The sequence below is a fragment of the Arvicola amphibius genome, chromosome 8 (assembly GCF_903992535.2).
Source record: "Arvicola amphibius chromosome 8, mArvAmp1.2, whole genome shotgun sequence".
Taxonomy (NCBI): Eukaryota; Metazoa; Chordata; class Mammalia; order Rodentia; family Cricetidae; genus Arvicola; species Arvicola amphibius.
The window spans coordinates 70,504,645-70,517,528 of NC_052054.1; the positions used below are offsets into that span (position 1 = coordinate 70,504,645).

Genomic DNA, 12,884 nt, shown 5'->3' on the forward strand with positions numbered 1-12,884 from the left:
TCAATGCTCCCCCATACCTGGGGCAGGAACATCTGGAGGGAATCCTGAGTGAGAATGGCCGTTGTGGCCGCAGGGGGTGGCTGTCCCAGGACTATCTTCTCTGGGCTGGCCTGAGGAGAGGTGGCCTGAGGCTGGGTGGCCGCCTGTGGAGTAGGGGCCTGTGGAGGCTGCTGTGCCGGTGGCTGTTGGAGACCCAGGGGCAGTGATGTGGTGACAGCAGGGGGCACCTGGGTGGCAGGCTGAACTGCCAGAACAGGCGTGGCCTCCCCAGTGGTAGCAGCTGGGGTGGTGGGCTGCACCAGCCCATCAGGGGTGTTGAGCATGGCCACAGCACTGGGGGGCAAGGTGACACCCTGGAGGACGGTGGTGGCCGTGGAGCCAGTGGGGGCAGGCTGGCTCTGGGTGGGCAGGCTGCCAGTGGCCAGAGACACGGGCATCTGGAAGAGGGCGGGCTGGCCCACTTGGATGGGGGCTGCAGAGAGGATGTGCGCGGCGCTGTGTGCCGCAGAGTGGGGTGCCAGCACAGGGCCTAGACTCAGTGGGCCTGCCAGGTTCTGGTTGGTGAGGATTGGGTTGGCAATGAGCTGTCCACCTCCATGGGGTGCCGCGGCCGTGAGGATCTGGCCACCCACATTGGCAGGCAGGGCAGAGAGTGACTGGGGAAGCTGAACAGCTGGGGTGCCTGGCAGCAGGAACTGGTTCTGGCCAGGAAGCATGTGCTGGGCTGGGATCACGATACTGCTGCCTTGATTGAGGAGGTGGACGCTCATGGGCTTGCTGAGGGTTCCGGGGGGCTGTGGTGGGGCTGTCCCTGTGGTGGTGACTGGTGGTTGCTTGAATACATTCGCCTGCAAGGCTGGTGCGGGGAAGCTGGACAGCACCACATTCTGGCCAGCTTTGCCTGTGGCCATGAAAGTCAGGTTCTGGGGGGCCTTAGGTTGCTGTGGCAGGGTACCTGGTTCGCCCTGGATGGTGAGGGTTGCCCCCGTGGGGGTGAAGGGCTTGGGTGTCAGCTGGTAGAGTTTGGGGGGCAGTACCCCCGCAGGCTTGGGCTGGATGGGCGTGGGGGTTCTGTGTAAAATCACATTGGGTGCTTGTACCAGCGGTGACGTGCCAAGGCCTGAGGCCACCGCCAGCGGCTGTCCCGAGGGTGCCCCACTGGCTGCTGCAGTGGCGGCACCTGTCCCAGCAAACACTGAGTTCCCATTAAGAGTGGTGGTCACTGCAGCTGGGAGATTTTTCTGGATTACTAGGCCAGCCCCTTGGGGGGACACGCCGGCAGACGCCAGCGTCACTGGCTCTGAGGGCCCGGCTGCCGAGGCCAAGTAGCCACTGACAGGTACCTGTTTTGCCAAGAGCTGGGAAGTGGGTGGGTTAAGGGCCATGACAGGCTGGCCCACCACTTGAATAGGTGCCAGACCCAAGGTGGCTGCTGTGGCACCCCCAGGGCTGCCATTGGGAAGGCCCTGGAGGCCTGGAATGGGCTGAAGGGTCACGTTGCCTAGGCCCACAGGCTGCAGGAAGGGTTGAACGCTTAGGGCCTTATTGACCACATCCTGGGGTGGCACCAGGGCCTGGTGGGTCAGTACAGTGGGTGGAGCTTGCAGGCCCAGCAGATCTGCACTGCCTTGGAAGAGAGCCTGGGCTCCTGCAGTCACCGCAGTGGCTCCTGGAGCCCCTGTAGCACCAGTCCCATTGTCGGCGGGCTGTAGGGTGGGCAGCTGGAAGGGGCCCAGGTCCAGTTCAGCCTCAGCCTCCAGGGTCTGTTCTGTGATGTTGGCCTCCTGAAGACTCTGCTGGAGAATGTCACAGGGCTGTTCTGGGCCCCCACCGCCCCCTCCACCTCCTCCTGCTGCAGGGGAGCCCAAGATATCATCTTCCAGGAAGTCCAGGTCCACGCTGGGGGCAGGCTGGCTGGGCTCTGGGTTTAGGTGGTTGCCGGAAGCTTCCTGCACATGGAGCTGGAGGGCAGACAAGAGAAGGGAAGAGCCAAGGTCAACAAAGGGACACTTGGTGTCAAAGGCCACTACAATTTAGCAATTTTCTATCTGAAAGTGGCTGGATGCAGCTCAAGCCCTAGCTTGGACTGGTGGACTTGACGGCACCTTGCTTAATCTGACCCCAGTTTCTCCATCTGCACCTACCAGCAGAAGGTAATAAGAATACTGGGGATGGACGTGAGAAAGATTGCTCAGTGGGTAAGAGCACTCATCTCTCAAACCCGAGTTCCAGCCCCAGATCCCAGTGTGGAAAGAGGCAGATGAGTCCTTAAAACTGTCCTTAGACCTCCACGTGTAAGCCATGCAGCCGTGTATCACCACTCACAAGGGCCACACACACAAACACACCATATTAATAAGTAAAAAAAATATGCTTTTTTTTTAAAGAGTCTCATTATGTAACCCTGGCTGACCTGGAACTCACTATGAACTCACAGAGAACTGCCTGCATTTTTTTTTTTAATAGTCGGGAAGATAAGACGGCTCTGCGGATACAGGCAATGGAATGTAGCCTTGACAACCTGAGATCAAACCCTGGATCCCACAAGGGGGCAGGAGAGAACCAACTCCTGAGAGGTGTCCCCTGACCTCCACACATATGCTATGGTAAATTCACATGCACACATGTGCATATGCACGCACACAGGTGCACACAAAATAAGTAAAATAAATAAATAAATAAATGAACGAATGAATGAAATTATAGTCACAGAGACCCACAATATTTATTTGTAGTTCCAATACTCCCTACAAACCAAGAGTATTTAATAATTTTTTTCCCTTTATTGGGAGGGGAAGATTGAGACAGGGTCTCTCTGTGTAGTTCTGGCTGTCTTGGAACTTGCTATATAACCCAGGATGACCTTTGTTTGCCCAGGATAGGTAATAACTCATTATGTTACCCAGACTGGCCTTGTACTTGCTTTACAGCTAAAGATTATTTTTTTAATTATTCTATATGTACATGTGTGCCTATGCATATGTTTGTACAACACATATGTGCATGGTTTCTATAAAGGCCAGAAGAAAGTCGAACTCCCTGAAACAGGAGTTACAGACAGTTGTGAGCCACCATGTGGGTGCTGGGAACCAAACCCCACTCTTCTGCAAGAGCAGCCAGTGCTCTCAACCACTGAGCGTTTCTCTAGACCCCATGGAGGACTTTGAATTCTAGATCCTATTGCTTCTAATCTCCCGAGTGCAAGTACTACCACATCTACCTGGTTTTTGTCCTTGTTTTAACTTTTATAAGAGCAAACTTTACCAGGAGTTCTGGGCAATACATTGCATAATGACCCAGCTGCACCTCAAGAGCTGCCATAGGAAGGCACGCATGTGACATCATATATGACACAGACAAAACTCGTTTGGCTCCAAAGTTCAATATGAGGCAGCGGGGTTGGAGGAAAGACACACCACAGCACACGAATGCTGCCGGGTTGGGGCGGGGGGGACGAGGCTGGTGCCACACTCACTGATTGCAACCAGTGGCAAACAAGCTCAGAGGTTTACGGTCCAGAGGGCCATATAAATACACAGGTTCGAGGTTTTATGTCACCTCCTCAGATTTTGACTATATGGAAGATTCAGAGCTGGGCTAGGCATGTGGCTCAGCTGGTAGGGTCCTGCCTAGAGACCATGAACCTGGGTTCGGTTCCCAGCACAGACTTGGTGTGGTGGTGCACGACCACGATCCCAACAACTGAGGGTGGAGGCAGAAGGATTAGAAGTTGAAGGTCATCCTCAGCTACCTGGTGAGTTTCTGACTGTTTGGGACCACATGAGACCTTGTCTCAGAAAACCAAAATACCTAAATTTCAATAAAGGTCTGGGCAGGGTGGTGATGGCGCATGCCTTTAATCTCAACACCCAGGAAACAGACAGGCAGATCTTTGTGAGTTCAAGGCTAGCCTGGTCTACAGGGCATAGGAGAAAAGGGAAAGAGGTACTGGGGGAGATGGCTCAGTCTGGAAACGGCTTGCCTCATAAGTGATGATCTGAGTTTGATCCCCAGAACCCATATAAAAAAATGTCAGTGGAGATGGAAAGATGGCTGAGCATTTAAGAGCACTGGCTGCTCTTGGAGAGGACTAGGGTTCAATCCCCAGCACCCACAGGGTGGCTTATGGTCATCTGTACCTGAAGTCCTAGGAGATCCAACAACACCCTCTTCTAGACTCCACATGCACTGTGCATACATGATGTACAATCATGCAGGCAAAATGTTCACACATAAAAATCATAAAATAATTTTAACAAATCAGAGGCACCAGAAATCCCCATAATGGAGAGAGATACAGACAGGGGGACTTCAGAACTGGCTGGCCACCCAGCCTTGACAAGTGACAGTACTCGAGGCTGGCCTCATGTGTAAACATGTGAACTCCAGGCGCACACACACAGAAGCAATTAAGGGCTGGCATAGACAAGCACACAGGACAGGCTCAATGCTCCGTACTCCCCTATCTTCACTTTCAGAATTACGTAGGGGAGGAACCTTTCCCAGAGTTATATGGTATCTACCAAATACACACCAGACTGGCCTCTGCCCCTCTCTATGGCCAGGGTTGTGGGACAGCTTGGTTCCTGAACACCCCCTTCCCCCAAGCAAACACAACCAGGGCATGCCCAGCCTCTGCAACTCCCTCCTGCTCCAGCAGCGTGGGAGACCACCACTCGCCAACCACTTACCCCAGGACCTTCATAGAAGGCACTTTGGGCCTCCACGGGGGCATCCAGGAGGTCATCGCTATCCAGCTGCAATGAGATCCCCCCAACCCAAGGTCAAATGTGAACAAGGCAGGACAAGGCTCTAGAGCTGAAATCAATTTGGGTTTGAGGTAAAAAGGAGGAGGTGGGGGGTGTGGGCTAGCCACACACTTATCACCCGAGGCGCTTCCCCAGCCTGGCCTCTAAGACTCCACCCACCTGAAGCGCCTGCCTTGATCTTGGGACTTTGCCCTCTTGGTTTGCACCCAAGCTGTGCTCCTGCGTGGAACTCACAGTCCTCCTGGTAGCACTTCCTTCAGGAGCTGTGGCAATGCCACCTGCTCATGGCACCTGCCCCACGATTTTCACTAAACTCCTCCCTTCTCCCTAACATCGTATCTAACAGTCCTGGGGCATCTTTGCAGCTGAACTGAGCCTAGCATAGGTAAGAGAGATCCATCTGCCCTCCTGAGTGCTGGGGTTTACGGCACGCACTGCCATGCCTGGCCGCCCTCTACTATCGTCTGGGCTACTATCTCACTGCTCTCTTGAGGGCTCAGCACTTCAGTGTCTCTCCTTTAAGAGGGAGTGTTTGTTTCTCTCATCAGAGCGCACACTAGAATGAGTGGCTCCTTCCTTCCTCAAGGCAGATTCTCATATAGTCCACAATGACCTCAAACTTGCTGGTAGTTAAAACTGGCCTTGAACTTCCAATCTCTTGTCTCTACCTGCGCAGGGCTGTAGTTACAGGTGTATCCTACCATGCCTCATTTTATGTGGTGCTGGGGACTGAGCTCAGAGCTTCTTATATAAGCCAGGCAAGTACCCTACCACCTGAGACACATCCTCAGCTCTTAGCAGCTCCAGTCTGTGTGGCTCAGGAGATTAGGTCATAAAAGGTATTAAGGCTTCCTCCTGGCTCTCTATCATGGGCTGCCTGTGACAAGGGAAGTCAGCTGCCAGAGCCCGAGGACATTTGAATAGTGTGAGAGAGACCCATGGGAAAGGGACATAGGGCCCTTGGCAGTGGCCACAGGAGAGAGTCAGGATAGGTATATCGGCTGACCTTAGACAAGCCGTTAGATGCTTGTAGCTCCTGTTCCATATAGGCTGCTATGACCTCAGGGGGATCTGACCCAGATTTCTAATGTGGCAAATCTGCAAAAGCTTAACAAATACGTACTAAGTAGCCGTATGGGGGTAACCTCTCATATCACTGTAGAAAAAAAAAATCACGGTTCCACCCAGGTCCCCAAACTGCCACATTTTCCCAGATAGTGCCTATCTCTGAATCAAATTTGAGTCCCCAAGAACTGCTGTCAAGTTTAGAATAAATAAATCTGTTTTGTGTCGTGGTGCATGACTTTAATCCCAACACTGAGGAAGCAGAGGCAAGTGGATCTCTGTGAGCTCAAGGCCAGCCTGACCTACATATTAAGTTCTAGGCAGCCAGGACTACACAAAGACCCCGCCTCAAAATCAATTAATCAATCAATAAATCAAATAAAAATAAAAGTCACCTAACCAAAGTCTAACTCACTCAGTACTATCCTGCAGTTAGTTCTGCCTTAGTCTAACCCTGTTCCCTCGAATTTACCACCTCTCTTGATTTCACTCGCGCTACAGCACTGCAGTCCCCTGTAATGTCACCTCCTGAAAGTGGCCCTCTGACTACACCAGCTAGAGGAGGCCTTTGCTTTCTTTCATTTTTAAAAAAAGAAAAAGTCATTTTATATGTATGGGTTTTTGCCTGCATGTATGTCTGTACATCACATGTATGTCTGGTACCTCTCGAGGCCAGAGGAATGTGTTGGAACTCCTGGGACCGGAGTTACAGACAATTGTGAGCTGCCATGTAGGTGCTTGGAATTGAATCTGGGTCCTCTGGAAGAGCAGCTAGCATGCTTTGTTTGTTTGTTTGTTTTATTTAGACAGAGTCTCTCTGTGTGGTTATGGCTGTTCTGGAACTTGGTCTATAAGCCAGGCTGGCCTCAAACTTAGAGATCCGCCTGCTTCTGCCTCCTGAGTACTGATGAGATTAAAGGTGTAGGCTACCACTACCCAGCAGCCAGCGTTCTTCACTGCTGAGCCATTCCTCCAATCTAGGGCTGTTTTTCTTTAATGTCTTTAATATTTGCATGTGTATGTGTGTTGTACACACACAGCCAGATGTCCTGCTCTTCACCACTCTGCCCTATTCCCCTCAGACAGGGCCTCTCGCTGAATCTGGAGCTAAGCTAGTGATCAGCAAGCCCCAGCAAGCCCCCGCAAGCCCCATCTCTCCCCTCTCCTCAAAGAAATAGAGTTAGATGTGCACATGGCCATGCCTGGTTTCTAATGTGGGTACCAGGGATTCAAACTCAGGTTTTCATGCTTACGTGTGGCATCTTATCCATAGAGCCATCTCTCTTTCTAGTCATTTCATGTCTGATATTTTTAAAGAAAACCTTTACTAGTGAATAGTGAATAACTTCTATTTACTTTTACTTATTTACTTATCTATCTGTTTATTTACTTAAAGACAGGGTGTCTCTGTGTAGCCCTGGCTGTCCTGGAGCTCTACTATGTAGACCAGGCTAGCCTTTAACTTAGAGATCTGCCTGCCTCTGCCTCTGAAGTCCTGGGATTAAAGGTGTGTACCCGACCTTTTGCTTTGTTTTTTTTTTAATATAGCATATTTTAATTAAATAAGCATATTCAATACAGCATTGTTTCCATATTAAAATATGTGTTGAAATAGTTTGCATTACTTTCTTTTTGGTGACTGACTTATTCAAGAGAACTGGGACTGGATCTGTTTTGCACCAAAAAAACCCCTCAGAGAATGTCTACTGTCTTAGGGAACCTGGCTCTCCCTTCCGATCCTCCAGTCCCCATGCTCAGGGATTGCCCTTCCCTGCCTCTGGTACTTACCTTTTCGGATCCATGCAAGAAGTCATTGAGGGCCTGAGGGTCACTGCAAGAGAGAGGGAAAAGAGACCTTAAGGAGCTAGGCTGAGGAATGGAGGGAGGGGAGAGGGGTGGAAGACGAGTGTGGGGGGAGGGGAGGAGCCCGTTACTCACCAAATCACGTCTAGTAAGCATCTCCCATCCTCATCATCCATTTCCACTAGATGGGCAGGTGTGGGAAGAGGGTGAGGGAGACATGATTAGATTGAGGCAGTCTGCCCAGCTGCCCCTTTAGGGGGGGCACCTGGAGGGGAGGGTCAGAGCAACCGTTCCCAGAGTGCACAGAGCTGGATGGAGGGGCAGAAGAACCACCTCCCAGCACCCTCCCAAACAGAAATTCTGACCAGGGATGGGGCAGGGTCCCTATCCTCTGGTCCTCAGGCCCAACACGCCCCCACATCTGACAGGGCATCAGTCAGGACTAAGATCTCTGATGGTGCACAGGCCTTATATTAAGCGCTACGGATAGGTCTAGCAAACCATGGTACCCCCACTTTAGTGATAAGGAGTTGGAGGCCCCCAAATGGCTACCCCCCATCTTTCCAGTGTGTGGGCCGCGCATGCGCGAACCGCAGGGAACACGACTGTTCCAACCTCCAGGGCGCAGATCAAATCTGCCATTCTACTTTATAACCTTCAAGAGTCACAGAGTCAAGTACAGTTCAGAGTCAAAACCCCAAACTTGCTGGGTGTAAAGGTGGCCCACGCCCTTGATCCCAGCAGGCGGGAGGATGTCTGTGAGTCCAAGACCAGCCAGGCCTGCAAGGGTGAGACCCTGTCTCAAAAACAAAATAACCTGAACTGATCTCCAAGAATCTTCTTAGATCCCATCACAGGATGACTGGCTCACACCAGACAGACTTCAGTTTGAGCTGGCCAGCTCGTAGGCCCCTGGGCCTATGTACTTCACACCCCACCGTCCTTTTTTCTCAACAGTCTGTGGCCCAGAAGATGGCAGGGGTCTGTGCTAGCATCAAGGTGATAGAATGAGGAAGGGAAAGCAAGGTGGAGGTGACAGGAAGGCGTCACACTCTGTGTCCTGGGTGAGCCCTGAAGACCTATGCAGTGTGGGTTTTAAGCTAAGGGTAGGTGACAGGGGTGACACATGGAGGTGGGGAACTGAGGCAGCAGAAAGGGAGTGGGGGTGTCATAGGCTGGGCCGGAGAGGGTGCAGTGTAGGGCTGCCCCCACAGCTGAATGATGAGGATGCGGACGGCTAACGTTTGTCTTGAGCCATCTGGCGCTCACCGCTGGCTAGCACTGTTGCAGCCCATGACAAAGTTTAGCGTGGTCAGCCCCCAGGGGGAGGAGGAAGAGGCTGCTTCACCCACTGCACCCCAAAAGGAACAGATACTGTCTGCATTTCCCCACCACACAGCATTCCTGTCTTCCAATCAGCCACCCATTTTCTCAGAACACCCAACATCCCCTTAGCCCTGTAAACATTCCCCCAAAGGGCCCTCCTCTCAGTTACCATTCCACACTGTCCGCCTTTTTGAGACAGGGTCTCTCATTGGCCTGGAGCTCACCAATTAGGCTACAGGCTGGCCAGCTAGGGAACCCCAGGTATCCGGTGGTGTCCACTTCCCCAGTGCTGGGATTCCATGCCCTGTTCTTTACATGGGTTCTAGGAATCAAATTCAGGACCTTGCAAGTACTTTACCAACTGATTTCTCTCTCTCTCCAGTCTGCATCTGGCTTTCTAAGCTTCTGCCACCATCTCTCTCCCCCATTCTTCCAAATGCCCATTCATCTGCTATCCTTTTCTGACTACACATCCACTGATCATCTAAGCGGCCTCCATCCCCACTATCTTTTTAACCTCCCATACACTCACCCTTAGACCCATCTGAGCAAACACACCCACACATCTTTCCCTCCTTCCAGTGCATTTTTCTACTGGCCCGCCAGTCCTTCTGTTCCAATAACATGAACTGGACACAATGAGAGGACCACAGTCCCCAAGTTGTGGGACCTTATAGCTGAGGACAAAGGGAACTGCTTTACTAAATAAAGTATCTTTCTGGCCTTTCCTTTCTTTGCCATTATGTGGTTGTTACAGGGTAGCATGGCAGCCTTGCAGGGGCTCTACCACAGAGCCAGACCCCTAGCCCCTCACTGGGGGACTCTAGACAGGGGCTCTAACACTGAGCCACACCCCAGCTCCTCACTGGGGGTTTCTAGGCAGGGGCTCTAACACTAAGTTATGCTGACATTGTCTCAGTACAGAACATAGAGGAAAAAGTGAAGCTTTAGGAATACCCTTCCTACAGCTGTACATGGGGATGCAGGCTAGAGAGGAGGAACTGAAGGAAGTCACTAAACCAAGCTCTGCAAGTCAGAGGCCAATGGGTCCCACAAGTTCCCAGAACAACTGCTCCTCCAAGGGTCTTCCCTGATTACCTGTGCTATGAACGAATCATGAAGGGAAGGATGGGGTGGCCACTCCAGGTCTACGCAGGGCCCCTGGCTGGGGACTTTGACAGTGTCCTTTGTGGAGCCAGCTGTGGAAAGAAAAGAGAAGCTGTGAGGGAAGAAGGCCACGAGCAGCAGAAGACGAGGGACAGAGGTGGGCTGTGGGAGGAAGAGGCAGGAGGATGGAGAGTTACAGGAAAGCCTGGGCAAGATTCGTCTCAAATATTCACAGAGAAGGAAACAAACACTGCTACCAAACGGAATCACATCTAAGAACCATCAGTAACTTCCTTCCCACAAAGACTACCCAACAGCCCAGGTGGAACTGGGAACTCAAGATCCCCCACCTCAGCCTCCAGCACCAGGATTATAGCCCTGCTATCAAATTTTAAAAAGGGAGCAGAGGGTCGGGCATGCCTTTAATCCCAACACTCAGGAGGCAGAGGCAGGCAGATCGCTGTGAGTTTGAGGCCAGCCTGGTCTACAGAGTGAGTTCCAGGACAGGTTCCAAAGCTACAGAGAAACCCTGTCTTGAAAAACAAAAACAAAAAACAAACAAACAAACAAAAAACAGATCAGGGAAAAGATACAGAAGAGACAAAGAGGGAAAGCCACAAGTTTAAAGTTACACAAAGCAATCTTATACACTATATACTATAGAACATGATCTATAGTACGTATATATATACACCATAGCATATACTATACCAAACTATTTACTGATACTTCAGTTTAAAATAAAATACCCAATCCTGACTCTTTATTATTATTTTTTAAAAAGATTTATTTATTATGTATACAGTTGTCTGTATGCATGTACACCTGCAGGCCAGAAGAGTGTACGATATATCATTGTGGATAGTTGTGAACCACCATGTGGTTGCTGGGAACTGAACTCAGGACCTCTGGAAGAGCAGCCAGTGCTCTTAACCTCTGAGCCATCTCCTTAGCCCTCTTTATTATTTTTTCTACAAGCGACTGAACCCAAATAATTGTATTTGAAGTACATGATCACTTTACCACTGAACCACACCCCAGCCCCTCACTGGGGGATTCTAGGCCGAGGCTCTACCACTGAGCCACACCCCAGCCCCTCACTGGGGGATTCTAGGCAGGGACTCTACCATTGAGTTGTCAAACCCCTGCCTTCTAGAGTCAATTCCTTTGGGGGAGTTGGGTAGGTGATGAGGGAAGTATAGGCTCTCACTATGTAACCCTAGTTGGCCTAGAACTCACAGAGGTCTTGTCTATGTCTCCCAAGTATGGAAGTTAAAGGTATGTACCACTGCATCTGGCCCTATGACCAGTTCTTATTATTTGAAACAGGTGTATTGTATTAAGTAGCCACAATACTCATTGAAACATCACATCTGTGTCCTGGAGGATAAAGAGTCTGGTTCCTGTAGGTCTGTGGTCCATCAGCCACTCAACACACAGCTTTGGTTTTGTAGGGTGAGGCTGCTTGTTTGTTCCTGGCTGCCCAGACCCGAAATAATCACACAGAAACTGTAATAATTATAACACTGCTTGGCCTATTAGCTCAGGCTTCTTATTAACTAACTCTTACATCTTAAATCAACCCATTTCTATTATTTTGTATTTTACCATGAGGCTCGTGGTTTACTGGTAAGGTTTCAGGGTGTCTGTCTCCCTCGGCAGCTACATGACATTGCCCTGACTCAGCCTTCTTTTCTCCTCTATCTCTGCTTAGAATTCCTGCCTTGCTCTATTTTGCCCAAGCAGCTTCTTTATTCATGAACCAATAAAAGCAACACATATACAGAAGGACTTTCCACACCATGGTTTCTTTTTCTCTCTTTTTTTTGGGGGGGAGGAAGGTTTCTTTGTGTAGCCCTGGCTGTCTACATTCTGTAGACCAGGCTGGCCTCGAACTCACAGAGATCTGCCTGCCTCTGTGTCCCATCCTGAGTGCAGAGATTAAAGGTGTGTGTCAATACTGCCCCTCATGGCCTTGGCCTTGATTTCTTGCCAAGATATATTATCTTGGATGTCCCTTACTGAGGTCACCACTAATGGAGCTCACCTCACACATGGACTCTCTCCAGAAAACACTATACAGTTTCTTTGGCTTACAAATGACAAACTGCACTAGTATCCAGGGGACACTTCACACCAGGAAATCATCAGAAAATAAAAGGTCCAGCCACACAGACAGACGCAGTGGCCCACACCTGCGATCTCATCTCCTGGAATGCAGAGACAGGAGGATAGTGAGTTTGAGGCCAACCTGGGCAACCAAGCAAGACTCTGTCTCAAGAAACAAAGCCAGGGGCTGGAGAGATGGCTCAGAGGTTAAGAGCATTGCCTGCTCTTCCAAAGGTCCTGAGTTCAATTCCCAGCAACCACATGGTGGCTCACAACCATCTGTAATGGGGTCTGGTGCCCTCTTCTGGCCTGCAGGCATACAGACAGACAGAATATTGTATACATAAAAAAAAAAAAAAAAGAAACAAAGCCATAGTGGTAAGATGGCTGAGCTGGGTGAAAGCACTCTGGGCCTTCTGAGACTGGAACTACAGCGGCAGGAATGTGAGTTCACGCTCACCTGCTTGAGATGAGAAATGTGGAAGATTACACAGCACCTGTCCAAGACCCTGAGGCCCAGGTCCTCTCCTCCTGGGTTCCCGGTGTGCTGCCTGCAGCTGCAAGCTCCCACGGTGGCTTCACCATCACTGCCCCTACAACCCTGCCCCTGGTTTCTGGCTTGGCTCAAGCTGTGCACACAACTGTCCCCAAATGGGAGTCCAGGGGGAGCTGAGGGGAAGCCCTAAGTACTCTGTGGAAACAGTT

The 12,884-nt window shown here is 50.8% G+C and overlaps 1 protein-coding gene across 2 annotated transcripts in view; it reads right to left on the minus strand.

Annotated features, from left to right (window-relative positions):
• Bicra (BRD4 interacting chromatin remodeling complex associated protein) overlaps positions 1 to 12,884 on the minus strand; it is a 71,594-nt gene that overhangs the window by 14,664 nt on the left and 44,046 nt on the right. The window contains exons 2-7 of one of the 2 annotated variants that reach the window (XM_042055503.1): positions 10,062 to 10,162; positions 7,773 to 7,818; positions 7,623 to 7,665; positions 5,776 to 5,876; positions 4,692 to 4,757; positions 18 to 1,961 (exon numbers count right to left, since the gene is read on the minus strand). In XM_042055503.1, coding sequence (XP_041911437.1) covers positions 18 to 1,961; positions 4,692 to 4,757; positions 5,776 to 5,814 — 2,049 coding nt within the window. In that variant the 5' untranslated portion in view covers positions 5,815 to 5,876; positions 7,623 to 7,665; positions 7,773 to 7,818; positions 10,062 to 10,162. Of the gene's footprint in view, positions 1 to 17; positions 1,962 to 4,691; positions 4,758 to 5,775; positions 5,877 to 7,622; positions 7,690 to 7,772; positions 7,819 to 10,061; positions 10,163 to 12,884 lie in introns of both variants that reach the window. The other variant, XM_038338874.1, reaches the window with a different exon arrangement.